At 34.9% G+C, this 25,973-nt stretch overlaps 1 protein-coding gene across 2 annotated transcripts in view; it reads right to left on the reverse strand.

The window, feature by feature from the left end:
• Window positions 1-2,449: 2,449 nt before the first annotated feature.
• Window positions 2,450-25,973, reverse strand: part of LOC149776499 (uncharacterized) — a 161,276-nt gene continuing 137,752 nt past the window's right edge. For both annotated transcript variants that reach the window (XM_089940932.1, XM_089940931.1), the window contains 4 exons: window positions 24,148-24,279; window positions 20,361-20,696; window positions 19,985-20,097; window positions 2,450-12,294 (listed from right to left, as the gene is read on the reverse strand). In XM_089940932.1, coding sequence (XP_089797058.1) covers window positions 12,025-12,294; window positions 19,985-20,097; window positions 20,361-20,696; window positions 24,148-24,279 — 851 coding nt within the window. In that variant the 3' untranslated portion in view covers window positions 2,450-12,024. The remainder of the gene's footprint in view (window positions 12,295-19,984; window positions 20,098-20,360; window positions 20,697-24,147; window positions 24,280-25,973) is intronic.

The following is a 25,973-nucleotide window of genomic DNA, read 5'->3' on the forward strand; positions in this document are numbered from 1 at the left end:
GCCACTTAGGCCACTGCAGCAGTACCAAAATTTTGTAAAAATGTTCCCCATACACAAGTAGACAATTTTTTAAAGTATATGGTATGACTTGGACAGGGTTTGACATCCGAGGCAGATGCTCTAACCACTTATGCCATCAGAGCGGTCTGAAAAAAGTGAAGTTACATTCTAAGTAATCTGTTATACAGCTGAACCTACCAACAAAGTACAAGATTTTACACAAGTAAAAACACCTAAATGACAAATGTGACGCAACTGGATATCTATAAATAACAATTGCAACAAGTTGTTACACACTTGGATATATATATATATATATATATATATATATATATATATATATATAACTGTAACAAGTTGCTGCACAACTGATTTAAAACTTACCCAAAATTAAAACAAACTGCTATGCAACTAGTCATACCATTTTTAAGCTTAAAAATAAAAATTTGAAATAATGCTCACACAACCAGTCATGTATCATTGTTTTGAAAAGCTGTTTTACATCGAGTCCTAATCATTGAACTTCAAGCTCAACAAAATATAATCTACACTTCAACCATTCATGGTCATTGTCCTTTGGCAATTACTGTATTTATTTGTGTACAAATCGTACAAGACCGTGATCTGCCAATGCATGATGCTCTAGCATATCAGTGTCTATTTTGTTACGCAAGTGTATACAGTGTCTCTCATATCCAGTCCAAGTCAGATATTTCCAACTCATTATTTACTTAATTTTACATCTCTTAAACAACCTCCTCCCTATACAGGGACCCTGGATGGTTGTGTGGTCTAAGGAGCTTGCCTTTACAGATCACTCTCGTCTCACCTCTGTCTGCATGGGTTTGAGACTGAGCATGGGTATGTGAGAAAGCCTGAAAGTAACTTGGACCTATAATACAGTATACTGGAATAATTTACAACAGGTTTAGTTTTGTACTTGAATCTTGTAGAATGGTTCATTGCAAAATTTTTTTTTAATGGTACTCCTTAGATGTTTAGCATGATATATTGGGACAGTGTTAGATTGCAATCATTTTATAAGATTATTATCTTCAAATATAGCAACAATAAAATGGTCACAATGTACTAGCTGACAATGAATGCACATTTCTATTCCAATTAAAAAATTTCCCCATTAAAATTATCAGCTTATCTAAGTGATGAATCCATGCTTATAATCTTTAAAGACCAATAACAGATCATTCTTGTCATTGTGCTACATAAGTAGTATAGTATAGTAAATGGGGGCTATGAAAACAGTGCTTTTTCCACTGAAAAAGCACTGAGACCATGGATAAAGCATATGGTATTTTCACTGCACTGTTATACTATACTAATTATTTATTATGTATATCTGTATTGTGTGTTTAACTCTTGTCCATCATTGTAAACTGTAAGTCATTTTGATAACAACATACTACACAGTTAACCTTTTCAATGATTCAAGACTAAACTTTAAGGTAATATTTGTAAACATGTTTACATGGTCTTTTGGCCTTAGATGGTTCTTGAAGAGAACTTGTTTAAAAATTTTATGGGAAAATGACTCAAATTGTTGTAATTTTATTGTGTCTTACTTTTTTTACATAAAGTTTGCGATCAATCAACAAAATTATTTATTTCTACTTTAAAGGACTGTATTGAATAAGGGCCATTTTCTGCCCCCTCTCCAAATGTCCTTATATTATGTATAATGTACATATGAGGTGGTTAACGTTTATTTCTGACATCTGTTTTGTGTTCACGTGTCCATTGCCATGGTTACAGGGTGTCAAACACTATAAAAAAAATACATGAAAAGTAGTCATCTTTTCCATTTATGTCTCATAGATAGATACTGCTTTACCATTCACTCAGCTATTCACTCAGTTTCAAATTTGCAACATGCATTTTTACTGTTTTAGGAGTTATAAAGCTCTATATATAAAGTTTAGTTTCTAAACCTATTTCAAAATGGTCCATCACAGACTAAAATAGAATACTGAACTTGTACGTTTACTGAAAACTGTTTCTAAAATATGGAGACAAAAAGGTACTTAATCATACAATAAAAAATTAGAAAATTAGATACATGAGCACAAAAACTGTTCCTCAATAAAATATTGTTTAATATCACTGAATTATTTAAATGATTGTTTGATATTATTGAGTATGACTGTAAAGAAGGCATTAACAGGGGCCTGTAAGTTCACTTCTTCGCCGAATACATGGGTTTGTTACCTTCACTGGAAATAATAAATGATCCTTATATATTTATGTACTTTTATCCTTATATTTTCATGGCTATATAACACATACACTACTGTGTTTTATCTTTAGAAGAAAAAACAAAACAAAATTGTCTTCCATACCCGTTGAGGTAGCCTATAGTCAAACTATAGTCTATTTATAAACTATATATTCATCCATAAAGATATAATATGGACATTAAAAAGAAAGAAAACACTATTGGTTCAGCACTTTTAATGAACTTCTGAAAAATGTGAAATATGTTTTAGAAGTAATGGCATTGGAGAGTACAGGAAAGAAACATACTACAGGTATTGTACTCTCTAGACCCTTTGCATCTATTTTTAAACCAGCGCAGGAATACTGCATTACACTGACTGCATGCTGCTGTCTGTGAAATGAGAGGATGTACACGTTTGTAAAGAACATATACCTATAACGAACAAATGGAAACACAAATTTTATTATTCATTTTGCAAATGCTATTTACCAGCACTTAGAGTCGGCAAAGATGGTTATTTACATTGTGCAAGATTCAGAGATTTATAGAATGAATGCAACTTTCTAAGAATTTTTGGGAACAAGTTTGCACATAAACTTGGATGAAAAATGCCTCAAAGTAAGTTTTTTTCTTCTACCTTTTCATTGTTTAAAATAACTATATATGACTATACTCTCTCTTCCTCTCCTCGTATACACATATAGGCCTTTGTTCAATTCTTTTTAGCGACTCAAAAACGGGGGCCCTTGATGGTGACAATAAAGAAATTCAAAAACGTCTAGAAAAATTTTAACAAATAAAATAATGTTATATGAATATGTGTTCATATATACCAGTGGTTCCCAACCTTTTCAAGTAGAGGGCCATATCTACTATTTTCAGTAATTAAGCGGGCCACAACGTTATAAAATTATAAATGTTTTTCAATGTTTATAAAATTATAAAAGTCGTGTAATATCATTCTTAAATTTATTAACTTTCAGCAATCAAATTCTAAAACTTTAAAAGCAGTCAGTGTCAGTCCTACACTACAGTCATTTTCGGTTTTAAATCAAATCCACAGATTAAGCAAACCGGTTTACAACTACAACTAGGCACAAACGTAAATTTCTCCGTCCAATCTGCGTTGAATTCACGACAAGCAACGTCCTCACATTTTCGCTTATTAGCACTGTTTGATTCTACGTTATCCACTTTCATGCTTATCAGCTTTAACGGTAAATTTTTATTCGAAAAATCTAATTTCAACACCAAACTGCAGACTACTAAACAGTTGTAAAAGACGACATCACGGCATCTTGCACACTCTTATTGGTCGACAAGGCTAGGAAAAGGGAATTTTGTTTTGTTCGCTAACTCATCGGGCGCATTCAATAATTATATCCGAGCACAACAACCATGGGCAGAGTAAATTATTGAATGTCGACGGAGCTCCAAGTCCTCGACCAAAATGACAGACTTCTTAGAAATAACATTTCTGAGAGCTGACGGGCCACAAGTTGCCCGCGGGCCATGGTTTGGGAACCTCTGATATATACCATTAAAGTAAAGCTAATCACATTATTACATTTGACTATTATAATTTGACATCGGATTCAAAGGCAAATTTTGTGCATAAATATTTAAGGTACTGTATATTATACATGTAGGCCAACATGCTTGTCCGTATTCCTTCGTAAAAATCATGTGAATATCTCAGCGTAAGGCTTTCTTTATAACTGGAGGTTCAGAGAAGTGTTAAAATGAAAATCTATGCAAGCAAGAGATGATAAAGCATCTGATAAAATAAATGCACTCACTAAACACATATTTCCCAACTGTAGCAGTTAACCAAAATAGCAAATCCTGATGACTGTAACGTCCCCACTCATCGACCCACAGTATGACCCAGGGGTGATGCACTCCTGCCATCTGTACAGTTGAGATGAGCAACTGTTACTGTAATTGCCATTTTTGTGTATTTAATCTTGGACCGTCTTAGATTCATTGGGAAGTGACAAGACAGAACTTGCAATGACTGCAGTCGTCAGAAAGAAAAAAACGCATGAAAAAATAGACTATTCAGGCCAACATGGACATAAAAGGACAAATTATTAATGATGATGTCTTAAAAATATACCTTTTTGTATTCATCTGAATGAGGCATGTACATTGCCAGATTACCCATTAAGCATACACCAAGCACATGCTTTAGGGCACCAGCCCAACAGGGCCACCAGAAACAATTATAATTATTTGCTGATGATAAAATTTAATGAATTTCATATGACTGATTCGATCTGCATGTATGAGCATTTTGATTTGGAATGGTGGCAGCACTGGTATTTTTCAGCCTTTTTAGCTTTTAATATTTTTTTTTTTTTAAATTTCATATTTAGTAGTGGGGGTGGGGTACCATAATATTTTCAGTGATAAGGGCCCTGGAAGGCCTTAATCTGACAATTGTTATGTATTATCATTCTCTCTTCCTCAATATCACACAAATAAAATGCCATATTAATGGAAACATCATGATATGGATAACAATTCAAATTAGACAAAATTATCATTTGTCATATAAACATAAAAGGAGCCAGATGACTACTGATGAAAGTAGTGGTCACAGTGTAGAAAAACAACTCATTTGATTCCTTGTTGTCATATTCACATTCTGGAATAGATGATGCATCCTTAAAATGACTAGTTAGTGATACATGTACTTTCTTGGTTAACTTATCATTTACCCATCTTTTTCAGCCAATATACCATAGGAAATTAGATACATGAGCACAACACCCAACAACCCGTATTACTGGCCGCCATGTATAGCCTATCGTGTGCTGAAAAATGGCGTTAAACCCTACAACAACAACAACCAACAACCCGAGCACCAACCTTGCAGATACAATACCATCCTTTGATGGAGTCCATAGAATATTTCGGCTTGTAATGGATCCACAGCAAATGGATTTTATTTTTGGAGTGGCAAGACTGGATTTCTACATGTAACAGACCTGGAAAATCCATGCATGTCATAACCTCTTAGTGCCCCTCCTCTGTGAGATGCCCATTTGTATACTCTGGCGACTGTTTGACTTGATAAATACCCATAGTGATGTCACGCAGGTAATCAACTGATATCCTGGGGAATTCATTCAGTTTCCAAGTGGACGCATCCATCTTGAAGTATAATTTGTGCTTATTTAAACCGTATGCCATTACAGGAATTGATTAATTTTCAAGCCAAAAAAGCTGGAAATAGTCATCATTGGATAAGGTAGAAGGAACATCAAAGTTGAGATACAACTTTGTTTTACTTAACTCATGCACATTTTGTAAAAGGGATTTAATATCTGTTCTTGAAAAGTTTTCAAACTTTTTTTTGTTGCAGTGATAGATTACAGGGATTCATTAGTGAAGTAGCAGATTTCCAAATGGAATTTGCAACATCTAGAAAAATACAACACTCTGCAAAAAGACTGAGTTATGGCACATATTGGGACATTAACAAGATAATTTGATGCCCATATGGTCCTTTACGGACAACACAATGTCTGTGAGATCTTCATGTCAATGGAATTTGAATTTGAATTGATTGTGGGCCCTTTTATGGCATCATTTGAAGTGTTTTAGACCATTCACCAAATTGTCATATCTGACATAATGTCTCATAAAGTCCCATTTGTTAGGTGCTTTTCATACAAGTATTAACTTTGGCAGTCATATTTAGTCTATACAGAACCTGCGAATTCCATATAATCAGTTCTTGTAGGGATGGAGCCAGAAACTAATTTTATGAACAATATCTAAAAATAAACAACTCAGCTTATTATGTATTAATTATAAGAATTCTTGTTTTGTATAATAAATTCTTGTCATCCATTATGCCATGTTACATCCCAATTTTTTTATAGAATAGTTTTGGTCTGAATATACTGTATGCTTGATATGTTTCATGGTTAGTGTCCCCACCCATGTTTGTTTCCACTAGAAAAAATAGGTAGAGGGACATTCTTTAAGTATTATTATTAATGCTGTTATCATTATTATTAGTAGTAGTAGTAGTGGCATTTTAAAAGTAGTAATATTATTCATAGTAGTAGTACTTATATTCAAGCAGGACGTCCTTTGAATACAAGATTTTCATCTGTAAATGTTATTATATTTATGGTTTTCTGTTATAATCAGTAAGTGTATCAAGTTATGAGGTCATCATTTAATGAAACAAAGAAAATATGCTATTTAATAAATATGCAGTATTTGGATAAACAGATTGAACAAACTTGTTTTGTTTAGTTTTATTTTTGCTGGTTGGCAGGTAGGAATAATACCATTATCCTTTTCAATTAACAAACCATAAATCAATTCAGTTTCTTTAGCTTCCACCTTTACCTTGGGAATTGTTTCCCGTTGTTTGGAAACAAAATGGGCAATTTACAATTGCAGTAATTGGTAGAAAAATCAATGATTTAGTAGGCAAGTAAAAATGTATGTCAGTTCAAAACCAGTTTTTCTTGATTTGGAGGAGTGATTAGGAAAATGTGTCAAAACATTAAGTCTGAAATTGAGCATAAAGAAACATGTATTAAAAAAAATGTAAACTCTATAACTATGGAATAATAATCACTTCACAACACTGGTTCCACCACAATCATTTTCTGATGAAAAGATATTTGGTCACTCTTCTATAGATCCCTTTTAGATGAATACCATACCCATAAAAATATTACACTTTAGGAACATAAAAATAAAATGATTTGCAAATGATTGAGCCTCATATAATTACTAGGTTTTGGTGTAGAAGTAATGCAAATAATATTTTCAATGAACAAAACATAAATCAATTCAGTTTCTTGGCTTTCATTGCAACTGTGGACATGGTTCCCACTGTTTCAAAATGGTTTATAATTTCAGCAATTGTTAGAAACATAGCTGATGTAATAAACAAATTTAAATTTTTTATGTTAGTCAAAAACCAACTGTTCCTCATGTGGACAAGTGCACCGGACAATGTGGTAAAAATTCAGTATTAAAAAAATGAATATAAATAAACTTTTATGAAAGTTAAACTATCTAATTATGGAAGAATGACCACTTCAAAAAACTGGTTCCAATACCATTATTTTCTGATGCAGACATGATTGGCCACCCTTGTACAGTTCCATTTTAGATTAACAACATATTGATAAAAATGTTACCTTGCATGACATAAAAATAAAATGATTTTCAAATTGTGCATTATATTTGGTTGGTTTTGAAAACTGAGCAGTTACTAATTTATTTCAAACCTGTAAATTGACAGATGGATATTAATTCTTAAAAAGAAAGAAGAAACAAAAAGAAAAAAAATGCAGGGAGCTTTGGGGATTCAAACTTGGTGCAACAAATTGGCTCAATAATGCTATACCGTATGAGCTATTGAAGCCTGCATTGTTCAATCTGTATATCATGAAAATGACACATTTCTTTCAAGCAGATTTATATAACTGCAGACGATCCTTTGTTGTTTGCCCAGGTAATGCTTTATTTTTAAAGAATTAATATTGTTACTATATGAAGAAAGACCCAGTTAACAAAATTTAATGAAACAATATGCTGGTTGTAACTGTTATTTTCATCCGGAAATTGACAGATTCATTTAAGGATTACATGTACAGAATTACGCTGTAATAGTGAGTGAATCAAACACAGCAAACAGTATTGTGATGGAAATGAAGAAAAACCTGTTATTTATGTATAAAACAAATAATATATATGTACTTATCCTATAATTTACAGCATGCTTTTGCAAAAAATTGGCAACGTAAAAATACAATTCCATTTAATGATTACACCACATAGTCTTTGTTTACATATAGTTCCAAATGAATGGATAACATTGTTTTTAAAATATCTGAATTGTTATTATTCCCGGAATTTTTTTAATATAATAATGAAGGAAATAATATAGCACATTCTAGAAATGTGGGTCTAATTGGTCACATGTAGCAATACGTAGGCAGCTACCAAGCAACAAAGAAAACAATGACAATGATACATAGACAGAAAAATTCAAGACTTTTTTTTTGTTTTTAGTGATTAGTGCAAACGTGCTCACATAAGTTAATAAGAACCCAAAAATTTTCATTAAAAAATTAATAAATTATATTTGTCTGAGCAAGCCTGTACTTAGATCTTATTTCTTGTTTTAAGTTGCTCAAATGTAGCATTTTCTCTTAAATTTCCAATACCAGCCCATGTTCAAAGGTCGTGTATAGGTATGAAAAATAAATTTATATGCATATTTAATGGAAAATATGATGATTTATACATCAAATAATACAATGAGACACAGAGTTGTGATATTTACAATAATTTGTTTCCCCCATAAAAACGGGGGAAGAAAATGGCCCTTATTCAGTATAGTCCTTACCTCTAAAATCACTGTTAGCTGTGTTCAGATATAATTTGAGAGGAATCATTCAGGTAAAAACTATTCATTGTAAAAACTCTTTGATATTTTGGACTAAATCACAATTCTGGATATATTGTGAACTCATTCAATGACATTCTGGATTATATCAATGTGATACATCAAGACTGTTGGCATATCAGCTTATCCAAGCCTACTGGCACATCAGCACATTACATACTGGAATTCTTTCTGAACACTCTATTCTTTTGGATTTGTGATAGAACTTTTATTGAATTTAATTCACAATACTGTAAGTTTCTTTTAAATTTTCACTCTGTATTCTTGGCCAATACATTTCATCTTGAATTTTAGTAAACTTGTTGGTTATGTTTTACTCTGTAACTTAGATTAATACCAAAGAGTCATGACAAATAAACTGAATTCATACATACTGTATTTATCAATGACAAACCCATGTTTGATGATAATCCCACCCAAAACTTCTTTAATTTTGGCAAATAATTATTAAAATTATCTTTGTTTATAAGTGCACCCTGTATCTCTTTAAAAATTTGAGTGGCTGCCCCTCTGTACACCTTCAGTTCAGAAAAATGTTAATTATTTTCAGTATTTCAATTATTTTTTCCATCACAAGTGTTCAAAATTCATCTGATTCTTTAAGAAAAAAGCACAAAAATTCATTATTTTTACCTGCATCTCAAAAATAATGTAGTACAAAAAATATATCAGACAATACAAACAATTTGTACAAACCCTAAAATGTTCATTACAGCATGGGACTAATGTGGAAAAAACTTTACTAAATAGGACATCTGCAAAAATTATGCATATTTCAAGTCATGCAATGGTGTCAGTTTCATACTCAGTTTTTTTGTCCTTGTTGAAATTTACAAGAAGATCTTCAAGCATGATCGAGCAACTGTTAAAATTCTCGTTGGTGAAGGATTGTACCATTTAAATTCGATTTGATCTAGTTGTTATACAACTTGTCATTACAATTCACCTGTAAGTACATATACTGTTTTTACATGGTAACAGTAAGTACCTATACAGTTATTACATGACACTGGTAAGTACATGTACAATTATTACATGGTTCTGGTAAGTACATATACAGTTTTATAAAACTGCTACAAATCATTCAAGCAAAGAAAATAAAGCAATACATTCAAAACAATATGCAAGATTCACTTTTAATAACATCAGGAACAAATGTCTGTCAAAGGGACTAAGGCTCTGCTGGCTGAAACTAATTTCCAGGAATTCAAGTTAAGACAATCTCTTCCTTTCAACTGCTGAGAGTTGAGAGAATCTCCAATAATAATATTCTTCTGCAATAACATTTTCAAATTACCTGCCATGGAGGACATATTAGATGTGAGTTTTAAAAGTCATGCCTTGGCAGCAGACCTTTGGATTCTGTGGTAGTTCAAAAGATAGATGTGTGGCTTCTGACATCTTAAATAACAGTTCCTCGAAGGGATTGATACTCTACTATTTCTTCCTTTAAACTGAGTGTTGAAACATTCTCTGCGATTTTCAAATTAGCTGCTGCAGATATCAGATTGGCAACATTTTCACTTAGACAAGACATCATTTAGGACCAACAAGACATCATAAGAAGTCTTCTGGTAGGAACCAAATGTTGATATGACTTTCCATTTTGGAGAAGTTGTTGTTGTTGTTGTAGGCTTTAACACCATTTTTCAGCACAAGATAGGCTATACATGGCAGCAAGTATAACTGGTGGAGGAAGAACCCTGGAAAACCCTAAGAAGAACCACCAACCCACGAGAAGCTACTAGCAGGCTTTCTCACATACCCACATTAGCCAAGCCTGAGACTCGAACCCATGCAAAGAGTTGTGAGATGGGAGTGATCCGGAATGGTGAGTGCTTTGGACCACTCAGCCACTTGGAGTCCCCATTTTGGAGAAGTAACAATAACAAAACTGTCAGGATGTCTGCCATGGTGGCCAAATTGGATTTCAGATTGGCAGCATTTCCATTTATGACCAACAAAGACATCTAACAAGTCTTTTGCAGAAATCACAATATCGACATCATGACTTGCTATCAAGAAGAAGCTGGCTTTCAAGATGGCCATTGTGGTGGGCACATTGGAAGTCAGATTGGCACCATTCTCATTTACAACCAATTAGACATCTTAAGAACTATTTCCATGAAAACCCAAGCTGATATGACTATTCATTTAGGAGTAGTGATAACAAGGTTTTCAAGATTGTCACTTAATGGCCATATTGGATGTCTATACAACATTCTTTTTACAACCAACTAGACATGATAAGAAGCATCTGGCAAAAACCCCATTGCATTATTACTTCTCGTAGCTGGCCAATATAGTGGCTATAATAGACACCAGATTGGCATCATTTTCATTTAGGACCAACCAGACAATGTAAGGGTTTAATGAAACCCCATGTTGATATGACCATTCATTCAGAAAAAGTAGCAATAACAAGATTTTCGTGATGGCTACTGTGGTGGGCACAGTGGACATCAGATCAGTGCCAACTAGAAATCAAAAGAAGTCTTCTGTTGAAAATCTCATGTCAATATGACCTTCCATTCAGGATAACAAGATTTTATGGACGAATGCTGTGGTGGCCATATTGGCCATCAGACCTAGCATAAGCAAGAAATTCTGCTCCCCACCCCCTAAAAAAACTCAATCAGGGGGCCCTCCTAATGAAAAAAGTTGTCTGATGGGGAATTTGGGCCTATATTGAGCCTAGCCTCCCCCTCCCCATTGTTGTGGGTGCTTGCTTGGGTATATGATATGCTACTGTCAGATAAGCAACAATTTTATGTACAACCAACGTGGCATCATAAGAAGTCTTTCAGAGAACATTACATGTTGCTGTGATATTCCATTCAGGAGTAGTTGTGATAAGGTAAGATGACCACTGTGATGGCCAAAGTGGATGTCTCAGTAGCACTATCTTCATTTAGGACTAACTAGACCAGAGTCCAACTACAGGCCTGCAGGCCATTTTTGTTGTATACTGTAATATGTAGGAAGGTAGGTAGGTAGGTAGGCAGGCATGCATGCATGTATGTCCCATGAACTTTCCATTTTTGGTTCAGGTGCTGAATATGTTGGACCACACTGAAGTAGACCATAGGATGATTGTGTGTCCAGGCAATCCTCCGAGTAGTTTAGGAGGAGTGGCAATGACAAACTTGTGTTAATGGATGGACAATGGACAACAGACCATCCAATAAGCTCTTTTGTTCTATGACCAGTAGAGCAAAATATCATGGCACAATATGTGGTCCCGCTGTTTCAACATAGAACAAAACAAATTAATCAACTCAGTTTAAGAACATTAACTTTTTTATGTTCCTACTTCCACTGCAAACTCTTCACTGGAAAACTAGGAAGTTTCAGCATTATTTCTAATCTCAGAATCCATCTGCATAGTCACATGACCAGGGTGATTATGGATATCCTTAAAGCTGCCACTGAGTGAAGTATTCGGTAAATCTTGCTGGTGGACCTGCTGGTGTACCTCCTGGATAAGATGCAGTCTGTCAATGTCTGCATTGTGATTGGCACTCTTTCCCAGTGGATCATCTTCTGCCTCAGCAGGGTTATTGTCTGTCATGTTTTCATTGGACTGCCCTTCAGAGGTTGTATTCAGCATCTAATAAAATATGGAATGTTTTATCAAATATAAAATGATTCTTCACATGACATCATGAATACAAAGTACCATGCAGCCCAGGTAAAACAAAATGGGAATGTTAAAGGTTTTGCAATCTAAAGAGAGTATGCATAATAATTAAAATAATTATATATAATATATGGACTTCTTTTTAACTAGTCACTCTTTTTCACAAAATAAAATTCACTGGTTCTAAGTACTTTACATCCAAACTCATTAGTGTAACAAAATCAAGGTCAAAATGACAAATTTTTCAGGAAAATTCACTTTTTTTCTTCAGATCTTGTAATAAGCAAGAATACAAATATTTCAGATATTATTTTGCTTAGATTATTGCACAAGACTGAAAGAATTCTACGTGAAACAGCTTTCCAACATGTGTACAAGACTGAAAGAGTTCTATGTGAAACAGCTTTCCAACATGTGTACAAGACTGAAAGAGTTCTATGGAAAACAGCTTTCCAACATGTGTACAAGACTGAAAGAGTTCTACGGGAAACAGCTTTCCAACATGTGTACAAGACTGAAAGAGTTCTATGGGAAACAGCATTCCAACATGTGTACAAGACTGAAAGAGTTCTATGGGAAATTGCTTTGCTACATGTATACAAGATTTAAAGGATTTTATGAGATTATAACTTATATATATATATATATATATATATATATATATATATATATATATATATATATATATATATATATATATATATATATAAAGAATACAAATCATATGGCAAATAACAGTAAGGGACTGATAAGCTATTTTGATGGTTAAAACAATTCACATTGAAATAGTGGAAGCCAACATATCTGCCATGCCTTTTGGGGAAAGAAAAGATGCTTCCTACACTTTCTTTTCCCTTTAGAGGGGTGCCAAATGGAAACATAATGCTCTGACTAGATGTAAATGTTCATCATGATAATCCCCAGCATGGATGTGACTGAGATGCGGGATCTCTATAAGGAATGGAGCTACTGACAAAAGATGATTTTTGGCCAAGAATCTGGTTGGCAAAGGGGAGACACTAACAGTCAAAGTGTTCACTGCCCTGGCTCCTTAGTCTTAAAATGGGGAAACATAATAGGGAAGCTTTTTGTTTAACCTTGTCGAAAACAAGTCTACAAAAGTCTTCCTCAAATTGTGAACAAGGAATATGTGACAGACTCATACAGAGAAGATTCCACAAGGACTATCTTGCCTCCCCTAGACAGGCTGTCTGCTAAAATGTTTTTCTTGCCTAGAATATGACAATATTGGAGGATAATCCTTTCCTATGGTGCCCAGGGAAGGAGGTTCCGAACCTTTATGCAGAGAGGAGGTGCATGTGTCCTTTCTAGTTGCCAGAAGTATGCTACCACTGAAGTGTTGTCAGAGGAGACTATGATGCAAAAACTTATCTTGTCAATGCACCCTTGCTTGGCAAAGAACACAACTCTCATTTGAAATCTGTTCATGTGAAGAATAGATTTTTCTCAGAATGACAAGACCTGAAGAACTAGCCATTCCAGCTCCAGATGAGCATTTCACCTTGAATCTGTTAGGAAATTACCACCAACTCACCACCAGCCAGTTTGATGGCAGACTGGGGAAAAAAAAGGAGTAGCCAGTCCATCTTGCCAGCTGGATTTCTAAGCAAAACATGTTCATTTAACGTAAATGTTTTATATTTTTTATGCTATTAACAAAATATTAAAAACTAATTAAGAAATAATAGTTTCTTATAGCCACTAGTGAATTTGGTTTCATGTGAGAAGATAAATATCTTGTAATTAATCTGTGTACACTAGATGCTTGCAACTCAGAATAAAGACTCTTCTGTGTCAATGCAACGTCTGATGACACAAACTACTTCTGATTCCTAACAGCAACATGTGGAGATGTCTACATGCCTGGAAGCCACCATAGGCTACAAACCAAACAGTCAGGAAAGCAGAACTAAAATATTTGCCAGCATATAAGTCAATACTTTTTTTTTTACCAGAAAATCGGGGCCTCATCTTATACTCTGAATCAACTTGTATATGGATTATGTCATTCAAATTGTTTACTTGTATGTCATGTATTTTTTCATATGTAAAAACAAAAAATATCTCCAAATGTATGTGTAAAAATAACCATCATTTTGATGTGTACATAAAACTATAGGACCTGATACTGAGAAAGATTTTAAAGTATTTATGTGATCATCAGTATTAAATTCATGTACATCAGCAGTAATTGTGCTAAAGCAGCATGTTTTAGTAATATATGTTGTTTAAATTTGATTACATATACATTGCATGTGCACAGAATAGATAAGCTATAAAATGAATAACCATGAAAAAGACAGGAAAACCACTGAATTTTTCTTCTGGCACCTTGTGAGCAAATAAAATAAGCCCCAATATGAAAGACAGAGAGGTTACAGGATGAGTGTATTGTTTAGTTACCAGATGATAGTGATGTTATTCATGTAAAAGGCCAATGCTATATTCCATTTCTTTATTACTGGTTTTTTTTTTGTTTTTTTTTTTACAAATGCTTCAGCTAACCAAGGGTAAAGAATAGCATCAAGAAAGGCTGAAATAATGGAGGTGGAATAAAAGAAAAGTTAAAAGGCACGAAAATCCTACAAACTTAAAATCTAGCAGCCCCGGTCGTATGTCAGGTGAACTCAATTCATTTCATCAATTGCACACTGTTATAAATTTTTATTGTGTATGTAACATAAACTACCTTAAATTAACTGACTCTTTCATAACTGTGATTGAAGATAACAGGCAGCCAAGTGAAATGAATACTTTGTAAAATAAAGGGCTTGATTTCACAGATACAGACCATTGTGGGCAAGTGAGTTTCAGAAAATTCTTGAACTGGCACTTAGAGATATCCTCTAGGATGATAAGAAGTTTCATTATTACTTCTAATGAAATCATGACATCAATATTGTACTAACTGAACAATACAAAAATTGAGTTTTGACTAGACGAAATAAATATCATGTGTTTTAAAAAAAACAAGGATTCATGTTTGGTGCTGTATCAACAATTAGTCTAGCTCACTGCTCTGTGGGCTCCCAATTTAGCAGGTTACCATTAAACACCACTATGGGAACCAGACTCATAAAGAAAACGAAAAGCAGTGATGTAATACACAGACTTTTTTGCGTATACGTGATGGTTGTTGAAACCAGTTGGAATGATTTTTTACATGTTGGACATTTTCAAAATAAATGTTTTTTAAACAGAATAACGAAAAACTTCATTAGAAAAAGTGCGTTATTAAAATTATCTACATGATTGTAAAATGAGGATTCAGTCAATAAACAGCCCAGTTCCCTAATGCCCCCTCCCCTTGCAGTTTTCTCAATGTCAAAGCTTTTTTCTCTCAATTTTTGGAGGTCCCTCGGTAACTCGCGCATTCGCTTATAATGCGGTCTATTTTATTTGGACCCCATTTTGCACGAGTTATCAAGGGAGAGATGTACATACACATTTGCCTGCCTGTTAACTGTTATAGCAGCATAGTATATGTTACACTGAACATTAATTTTATTCATTTTACAGTTTTGGTACATTTTACAGTTTTTATGTATAGAAAGATTTAAGAGCAAAATCTAACTACTGTAGCTGTATAATTATTTTTCACGTAAGAATTTTTTATGTGCTTTAAAATCTTGAGATAACTTGTCTACCATCAAGCCAATGAAACGCTGTGGCTAAACATAGCTGTCATTTATTATACTCAAAATTTACCAGTTCTTTGTCTATGTCTAAATCACTAAATCATCTGAATTTGAACAAATTTTAAAATTCAGTGTAGCCTACATCAATATCAGAGCCTTTTCCTAAGTTACTGAACCTTTCATGGTCATGATTCAAATTGTGCAAACTCCAGAAGTATTGAACAAAATATCTAGCCTCCATTTTGGAGAGTGGAGAATCTGACCCAGTTACTTTAAATAGCAGATTGTGATAAGAGCTTAAACAGCCACCATGTGAGCTGACATACTGGTCATTCACATCAATAAATGTAGTATATAATATGGGGTTTTCCCCAAAGATGGTTCTACAAAAACCAGCTAAAAATGGCTGATGTTTACAGTGGGCATCCAATCACACTTCCATGAGAATGGTGTAGAGGCATCCAAGCATGCTTCCATGCGAAAAGATTAAGGTGTCCAAAGGCACTTCCATGAGAGAAAACAAAATGGAGTAGAGGTGTAAAAAGGCACTTCTATGAGGTCATGGGTTAATGGTGAATACTGAGCAATGTTTTTTTGTCAAACAGAAAAAGATGAAAATATGAAATTGCGGTAAAAGGAGAGCAAATAGGATCAATACATTTTCTAATAATTTTTTTTCCATTTAGCATTTTAAACTTTGGAGGTCAACTGCCTTCTAGCTTGAGAGATGCATTGGCAACCTTGCTCAAAAATTGGTCTGGTCATTTAATCTGAGCCAGGGGTGAATGCAGAGGCTTTGAGGAGTGCTGTCCATAAGGACCCTCTGTGCTGCAACAGTAGTCTTCTGCAGTAATTCCCTGGGATTGTTGACCAACAGGTTGAAGAGATTGTTGAAGCATGATCTCTGGGACCACAGTGGAGCTCTCAGGATGACCAATGACCTGGAAGCCCTGACAGATGTGACCTGATGGATTATTCTGAAAGGTCAGAAGGCATAGGTGTTCAATCAATCTCACCTTGGACTGATGGCATCCATGCCCATGACCTCTGGTCAGGTACATGAGAAACATAAATAGGGATGTTGTTCAGTTTAGATGCAGAGAAGCTTACCAGTGGTGTTCCCCAAAAGATGAAAGAGTGCCTCTGCTACTGACTAGTGTCGGAAATAAGCCATCCCACCAGAAGAGTCCTTTTGCCTGGAATGTGGCACCTATGAGGATCCAGGAAGACATGGGGTCCTTGTGATGTCTCCAGATTGCCAGAAGCAAGAACTGCAGGGGCTGCATATGAATCTTTCTTAGGGGAACCAAATCTGCTACCACATTCAGAGGGCCCAAGTAAAAGATGTAGAGTCAAGCAGATACTTAAGTCCTAACATCATGACTTGTTAAGAAAGCAAGAATTCTTGAGATTCTATCAACCAAGAAGAAAGATTTTTTCCTTGACAAGAGAGAATATTCATTCCCACATAAATGGATTTTCTCCCAATTGGAGATCAGGCCTTGTTAAATCGTTCTCCCAACAGGAAGACAGATCTCTCATATAAGCATGTTTGAGGACACTTCTTAAGTACTGGGAATGGCAATCCCTAAGGACCTTAAATGAACCCCTGTTACACTCATCACCTTAGTGAAGGCTCTGGGAACAAGAACCTAATTCAAAAGAGGAACATGAAATTTAAGGCTCTTCCGTTCCCGACAAACCACATAATTTTCCTGTGGGATGCATACATGCTATCCCCTCCACCATGAAATATAAGCGTAATCATTGCTTTTATGAGTTGCAAAAAGGAAAATCTGGCCTTAAAATTGAAAGTATATATTGCATGCCAGAATTACATCACGTATGAAAAAGGTACATTTTTATTTTTTTACTAATCTGGTTCTGCAGCCAGTCAAAATTCTCATCACAAAGTACAAAATCCATATGGATTAGAACCAGAATATAAACAAAATATACTGAAAAATTATTTATATTCAGCACTCACCTGAACTTTCATGGAATGATCATGAACTGGAATTCTGCAATGACTATGATCATGTGCTCAGAGTGCTGTCTTATAATAATCACATATTCTTCTTTTAATTTTTGTAAAGTGATGTTGATTTGTCCTTTCTTCCTTATGTGACATGTTTGAAGTTTGAAAAGAGCCATCTGCTATAACATTTTTCATCAAATAACACATAACAACTCACACCATAAAGCATTTCACTTAACATCTGGTGCCATTTTCTTTAGAAGTATAGACTGGTCCACTAACTAACTAGCTTATCAAAATAAGAAAATGTAATGCAAAGTTCATATTTGAAGAAACCTGTCTGTTTTGGTGGAAATGGGTCATATACGGTTGCTATAAATAGCCAATAAGGAAAGTGCTCTTATGCTATTCTTAGGCAGCAGTCACCTTTTCAAGAATATTCTAAAATTATTTAGAGTGGAATTAATGATAATAAAAATGACAAAACAATTTTATTGCTTATTTTTTAACGTAACAAAAAACCGTAATCATTATACAGGCTAGTGTAAAACATGATTTGGTGAAGAAATGCATGTAATGATTATGCCATAAGCTTAATGGTTGTCACGTATGGGGCTGGGAAGATAGAAAAATATGCATCCTGGAGACTGCCCAGTCACATGGCCTTATTGCATTCAGGACTGAGGTGGTTGTCTCCATCCTGAACCATTCTTCCATAAGGAATATTTTTAATAGGGAAAGATCAACAAGGAGTAGAAACTTGTCCCCATCTTTGAAACTAAGAAAATCTGTGACTTCTTATATTTTTCTTTTAAGAGAGTAGACCTCTAACTGCAGAGACACAAGTTTTGACTGGTCGAACAAACAGGGGGCTCCCTGAAAGAGGTGTATGATCATGGAAGTCAAGCCAGTAACTCTTCCTTATCATGAAAAGTACCATGCGTTGTTTAAGAAGTTCAACCATGCCTCTGATAAAAGGTCTAATCTGACTCCTACTTGTATACTGGGAACTTTACAGGAGAGGGTGAGACTCCCTAATAGTGACTAACTTCCTTCTTAGGGAAGGGGTGGGGTCCACAAGCTTCCTCCCCTGGACCCATCTGCCACCTTGCCATTTGGGGATGATTTTGATTTTGTTTGCCTACTTAGGCCACTTTGAAGAAGCTTGGGACCTTCAAGAATGGGTGCATTTCTTCACCAACTTAGCCGGGCCCAGTACTGTATTCATCGACCACCATTACTGATCTCTTAATCATGAGAAGCCAGTGTTGGCATTTGCCTGCTGAATTGTGTCTCTGCATCCTAACGGGTGGCCCATGAATGTTTGTTGTTTTGATCCATCAAAACTTTGGATGACTCTCAGGCCACATCCCTCTTGAGATGGAGGTTTGCAGACGGTGCCACATTGAGGTCTTCTAGCATGAGACAACAAATGGACATCTCCTGTGCCAAGGAGGCAGAGCTCAGTATTAGGATCTGCCAACTTCCCAACAGCAGAAAGTGTCTTAGATCCCTTCCTCAGAGATCTTCTCTAAGCGGAAACGGGCTACCTCCAAACACTAAGCACAAGAAAGGATTAGACTGACATTAGAAATGTCAAAAGACAAAACCAACAAATTGTTTGCACACTGGAGAAACATGTATAAATGCGCAAAATCCAATGAAAAGAGGAAATATATTTTAACTGTTGGTAATGGATTATGGTATCAGATTGGAATCACATTGTTTTTAATTCTAGACCTCCAAATACTAAATGGATGAGTCTCTAATGTTCCTACATGCATGCTATAAAATTTATTTTGTGCATGATACAGAACTGAATAAATGTTTTCTTGGTAAATTTAGAGCCAGACAGCTGTTTATCATCCACTGAATCTTTAAATAACTCCTCTATTACCCAGCGAATGATGGTACAGCTTTTGGCTACAGTGGTACAAAATGAGGTTGGAATATTGTGAAATTGTTGGTTCCTTGATTATCAAACCTGACAGACTGAGAATACTTTAGCCTGTTGATTACCCACCCTTTGAGAACGTTGATTATCTCCCACTAGCATCTCCTCAGCATTGCTATCTAAGGATACTTGTGAATGAGCTTGACGAACAGTCAATGGTTTCTGTTGAGGTTCTGGAACAGCTGAAAAAAAGGTATAAATCAAATCCTAGACGAATTCATATCTCTCCCAATGCATTTTCTTTTACAATTTTCACTTGCCTCAATAAACAATAATTAAAAAAAAGAATCAAGGACCTAATTATTGCAGAGGAAATTGTAAGGGACTGCATTAACTTTTTTATTTGAATTATATATTGACAGAGCAAAAGAAAGAAAAAGGAAATGGTGGCATAGATCAAATAGAACAAAAAGCAAAAGAAATTTACATAAATGGATAGATGTACCTTGTGAAAATATATGAGTCTGACTGTCAGATATATTTAAAGTATCCAATGCCTTGTTGATTACAGTTTCAGCATCACCTGGAATGTTCAAATTCTTAGTCCCTACTTCCCTTTTAATGCTCTGCTCTATGGCCATGTTTAAGTTATTCTCATCCATCCTTTCTAAATTCTGCTTGTAATCCATGTTTTGGCTTTGCTCAGAAGAGCTCTGACCAGTTGCAGATGCTGACGGGGACTGGTTCAGTACTGCATGCAGTTCCTGTTGCTGTTGACTACTGACTGGTTCTTGGATGTTTGCTGAACTGACATAACCCTGTTGACCTCCAACAATATTTCCTGCAGTTGGAGTAAAATTACCAATATAAAGTTTACTTGGTATTGAAAATTATATCATATAAACATAAAACACTTCACATATTCACCGTTATAAACTGGCAGAGATTGAGTTATATTTGCTGATAAATCAAAAATATGTAACGATTAGAATTTCTGCTGATGGTGTACTTATTTCAATATGTCTCTGAAATTAGGATGAGATATAAGGGCAAGCATTTAAAACAAAATATTAAACTGATCTCTCAACTCTTCACCCATATGTTGAGTGTATATAAAAGCAACTAACCAATCAAAACAATTAGATTGATGATTTGTAAAGCCAATTAACTATACTTGGGTGGGAAAAAATGTGACCCTGGTCTTATAGACCCAAAATGTAGCTTCTATTGATGATGATGTTGTTGTTGTTGTTGTGGGGTTTAACGCCATTTTTCAGCACACGATAGGCTATACATGGCGGCCAGTATTAATGGTGGAGGAAGAACCCGGGAAAACCTCGGAAAGAACCACCGACCCATGAGAAGCTACTGGCAAGCTTTCCCACATACCCCCATTGGCTGAATCTGAGACTTGAACCTGCGCAGACAGAGGTGAAATGGCAGTGATCCGTAACGGAGAGCGCTTTAGACCACTCGGCTCTACTGATGATATGCAAGTACAATAAAACCTGTTCTAATGGTTATCTTTCTAAAGTGGTCACATGGTCTTAATGGCCATTTCAATTTCCCCCAAGCAAATTTCTCATATAAATGTCATGTACATGTATATAAAATTCACTTTGTTTCCGCTGTCAGCGGCCGGGTTTTCCTAACCAAATACTGGGTTCTCACTGCTAAGTTTACGCAAGCAAAATGTTCACTTCACAAGGAAAGTATTGTTTAGATTAAGGCATCTCATATAAATCGATTGGCAAACATTTCCTGTTTTCCTTTAATTCACCGTACACCCATCTCAATGACAGTTTAACTCCAAAGGTATCAATATGTTAAATTAAAAAGCAAGGCAATTTTTTTCAGATAGAACAAGAAAAATTTAAATCAACATAATAAAATTATCAACTTTTAATAAGTCATACAATTTGTAACATTTTCTTTCCAAACACATTCTTAGTACACCATAAATAACAATATTCAATGAAATTTCAATAAATGAAAATGTCATGTATGCCTAGAAAGAAGGCAGATGCAAGCTGCTTGCTGGATTGTGAAAAAAGCAGAATGGGAATCACCTTATGTGCCATTGTCACAGGTATAGTTCATCTCTAAGGAGAGTTATGAGTCATGTCACTTTTCATTAGTGTTAGGGGTAATTCAATATTCAAAAACTTTGCGGTAAAGGCAGGTAAACGTTTGGTTCACATGCTACATGTAAGCTTCTTTTAATTCCATAGTTATCACAGGCCTCCACAAATAAACTTCAGATCTCAGAAAGTTGAGCAACTGGTTAATCCACATTTTGTCTGAAAATTTGAACAGCTTTTTTGAAGCCTAATTTATACAGCTGGTTAAATAAAGAAGAGTCAGTCCTTTGTTTCAGTCATTAAAAGCTGTCATGTGATAGTGAAATTAGGTTTTCTCACAGTGCACAAAACCAAACCAAGATCGGTGATTTTTTAAACAGTGATTTCATGCAAAGGATCGGTTAAAGTGAGCAGGATATATTAATCTTGTGTGGAATCTAAATCTGGGAGAAAACAACATACACAACAAAAAACACATTTGAAGGGTCACCTGTGTACAAAGGCCATGGGTGGCTGCTATTGACAGGTTTGACTGTATGCCGCATTTCACTCGTATTTCCAAGTGCAATATGGAAAATGTATTTGAAACCTAAAATATTGACCAGTAACCTTGAAGACAGGACCCATACTACAGAAAGTGGTATGCTTTTGGGTGATGATATTTATATATACAAAATTTTATCCATTTATGTCAGCTAAAATGTAACAGAATGGAAAGGAAAGTGTGATGGAAAACTTAAATGTTATTAGCCTGTCACCTTGACCTTGAACATAGAGCATGTAGCACATCTATTAATTATGATGTTTAAGTATGCCAAATTTCATCTCTAAATCTTAAATGGCTTCAAAATTGTACAGCTGAAATGAATGTGTGACTTAACTGATAGATGGATGGACAGGGAGAGGTAAGCCTGAATACTAGATCCCCTGCTTTTTGCAAGGAGGTAGGTACTAATTTGGAATACCATATTATCCAAAGTAACATTCCTACCCAGTTTCATTGAAACTGGCTCAGTCAGCTTATCTTTTGGAGAGGTACAAAAATTGTTTTATACCTGATTGCTACTGAAAGCATGACATTGCTAGGGAAGCTACTAAAGATGTATTTCTTCTAAAAATAAGGTTGGAAACTTTTTTTTTACATCTGGTTGCTATGGAAACCACATGGCTGCCATAAGAAACCCAATACATAACATTTCTGATAATGTCCAATGGAACATTTCAATGAAGTTTGATGTAAATTAACTCGGGCAAAAGTAAAACTTTTGACTGACACCTGGTTGATACAGATGCCATACTGTTGCAAGGAAAGGCATCAAGTACAAAATTTATGTCTCAAAAGAACATTACACCAAAATTAGTACAAAACATGCCCAGCTGCTCAGAAGTTGCAAATAGATTTTATGCTTACCTGAAGGCACAATGCCTGCCTGGGAGATCAGGCTAGACAAAATTTGGATAGAGTAATAATCAACATACCTATCAAATTTGTTTAAAAATAGCCAAGCAAGTCTGGAGAATCTGTCAACTACTGAAGCCATAGTAATGCTAGAACTGTCACCCCTGAAATAAGGTTGGTTGAGTATGTCCTATGGATCATTTGTAACAAATTTTTAGTAGTAATTAAATCCATGACCAGATGAAGGGTTGACATCATTCTCACAATCTTTAACAGCCTTTGTACCTAAGAAAATCATTATAAATGCAGCCAAATCTAATCAGAACTAACAGAGCCATTCTGGAGAAGTCAAGAGTACATTTTACACTTGGAGTAGATTTTGGATTGTGTGACTAGAAATATGGTTCAGCATAACTCACTCATATTTTGGTGATCTTGGTTTAGACATATTCTAACAATGAATCTTTTTCTCTTTCATCAGAAACAAATTTTATATCCAGAATTGAACAAATTAAAGGTAAACCAATCTTCTGGTCACAGCACCAAAACACACCCTTGGTTGCTAAGGAAGCCCCATTGTTGTCAGGGAAGAAATCCTATATACAATACAGCAGAATCATTCCTACAAATAAAAATTAGTCCAGAAGTTGCTCAGAAGAAAGGAAATAAAAAATAATTTTCAGGGAAAGATGATGGACATATACACATGCAGGACAAATACGTGTATGAAGGTCATGCAGGGCAATACTACAGGCTCACATGACCTTCAGCCATGTAAACTAAAAATATTAACTCTTAAGTTACAGACATACCATAATGCTCTTGTAAAATATCCAGTTCGTTTTTAAGACCTGCATTCTCCAGGGCCTTAGCAAGCTGATGAACTGTGCATCCTTTCTCTCCAAGCATGTCTAATAACGCCTCTCCAGGATTTTTTTCCTTTTCTAGAGAGAATCAATTTTATATTCTTGTAGAGGCAATTATTTAACAGCATGTATGACTAGATCCAATACAATAACAAAAGGTAAAATGTCCACAGTAACAGTATCTATGACTAGATCCAATACAATAACAAAAGGTAAAATGTCCACAGTAACAGCATGTATGACTAGATCCAATACAATAACAAAAGGTAAAATGTCCACAGTAACAGCATGTATGACTAGATCCAATACAATAACAAAAGGTAAAATGTCCACAGTAACAGCATGTATGACTAGATCCAATACAATAACAAAAGGTAAAATGTCCACAGTAACAGCATGTATGACTAGATCCAATACAATAACAAAAGGTAAAATGTCCACAGTAACAGCATGTATGACTAGATCCAACACAATAACAAAAGGTAAAATGTCCACAGTAACAGCATGTATGACTAGATCCAACACAATAACAAAAGATAAAATGTCCACAGTAACAGCATGTATGACTAGATCCAATACAATAACAAAAGGTAAAATGTCCACAGTAACAGCATGTATGACTAGATCCAATACAATAACAAAAGGTAAAATGTCCACAGTAACAGCATGTATGACTAGATCCAATACAATAACAAAAGGTAAAATGTCCACAGTAACAGCATGTATGACTAGATCCAATACAATAACAAAAGGTAAAATGTCCACAGTAACAGCATGTATGACTAGATCCAATACAATAACAAAAGGTAAAATGTCCACAGTAACAGCATGTATGACTAGATCCAATACAATAACAAAAGGTAAAATGTCCACAGTAACAGCATGTATGACTAGATCCAATACAATAACAAAAGGTAAAATGTCCACAGTAACAGCATGTATGACTAGATCCAATACAATAACAAAAGGTAAAATGTCCACAGTAACAGCATGTATGACTAGATCCAATACAATAACAAAAGGTAAAATGTCCACAGTAACAGCATGTATGACTAGATCCAATACAATAACAAAAGGTAAAATGTCCACAGTAACAGTATCTATGACTAGATCCAATACAATAACAAAAGGTAAAATGTCCACAGTAACAGCATGTATGACTAGATCCAATACAATAACAAAAGGTAAAATGTCCACAGTAACAGCAAATGTCTTTATTGCAGACATAAGCTTCATACAAGGCTGCAAACATAAAATACATAAATATAAGCACACACGCATCATAATTCAATTCCTATGAATAACTTTATCTTCTAAAAACACCCCTGACTATTCCCATTTTTAAGCAATTGTGTATCCTGGTATGATTCTATCACATGAAAAGTAAAATCAAAGAATTACAAGACAGCAGATGGAGACTGCTCTACAGTTTCATGCTTTGCAATGGGTTTGGTTTATAAAGAAATAGAATTTCTCAGGTTTTCCTCACTGGTTATCCTGGTTGTTTAAAACAGATACATGATAGGTATTATTAAAATAACTTTTAATTCCCTTTCTTTTGGTGTATGAGTGAAGGATTTAATTTACATTATAGAGCATACAGCATGGCATTACTTCAACTGTGCACATCTCAAAAGATTTCCTGGACTTCAAAGGTGAAGTGAAGGGTTTAGACCCAATGTGAACAAGTTTCTTTTGTTCCTCATTAATGTTCTCTATCATGCAATTGAAACGTTGCGAACTAAAACAAAACGCCATTTTTGTCAATCATG

Source organism: Sinohyriopsis cumingii, chromosome 18 (assembly GCF_028554795.1).
Source record: "Sinohyriopsis cumingii isolate HCF-2022 chromosome 18, ASM2855479v2, whole genome shotgun sequence".
In the NCBI taxonomy this organism is placed as follows: Eukaryota; Metazoa; Mollusca; class Bivalvia; order Unionida; family Unionidae; genus Sinohyriopsis; species Sinohyriopsis cumingii.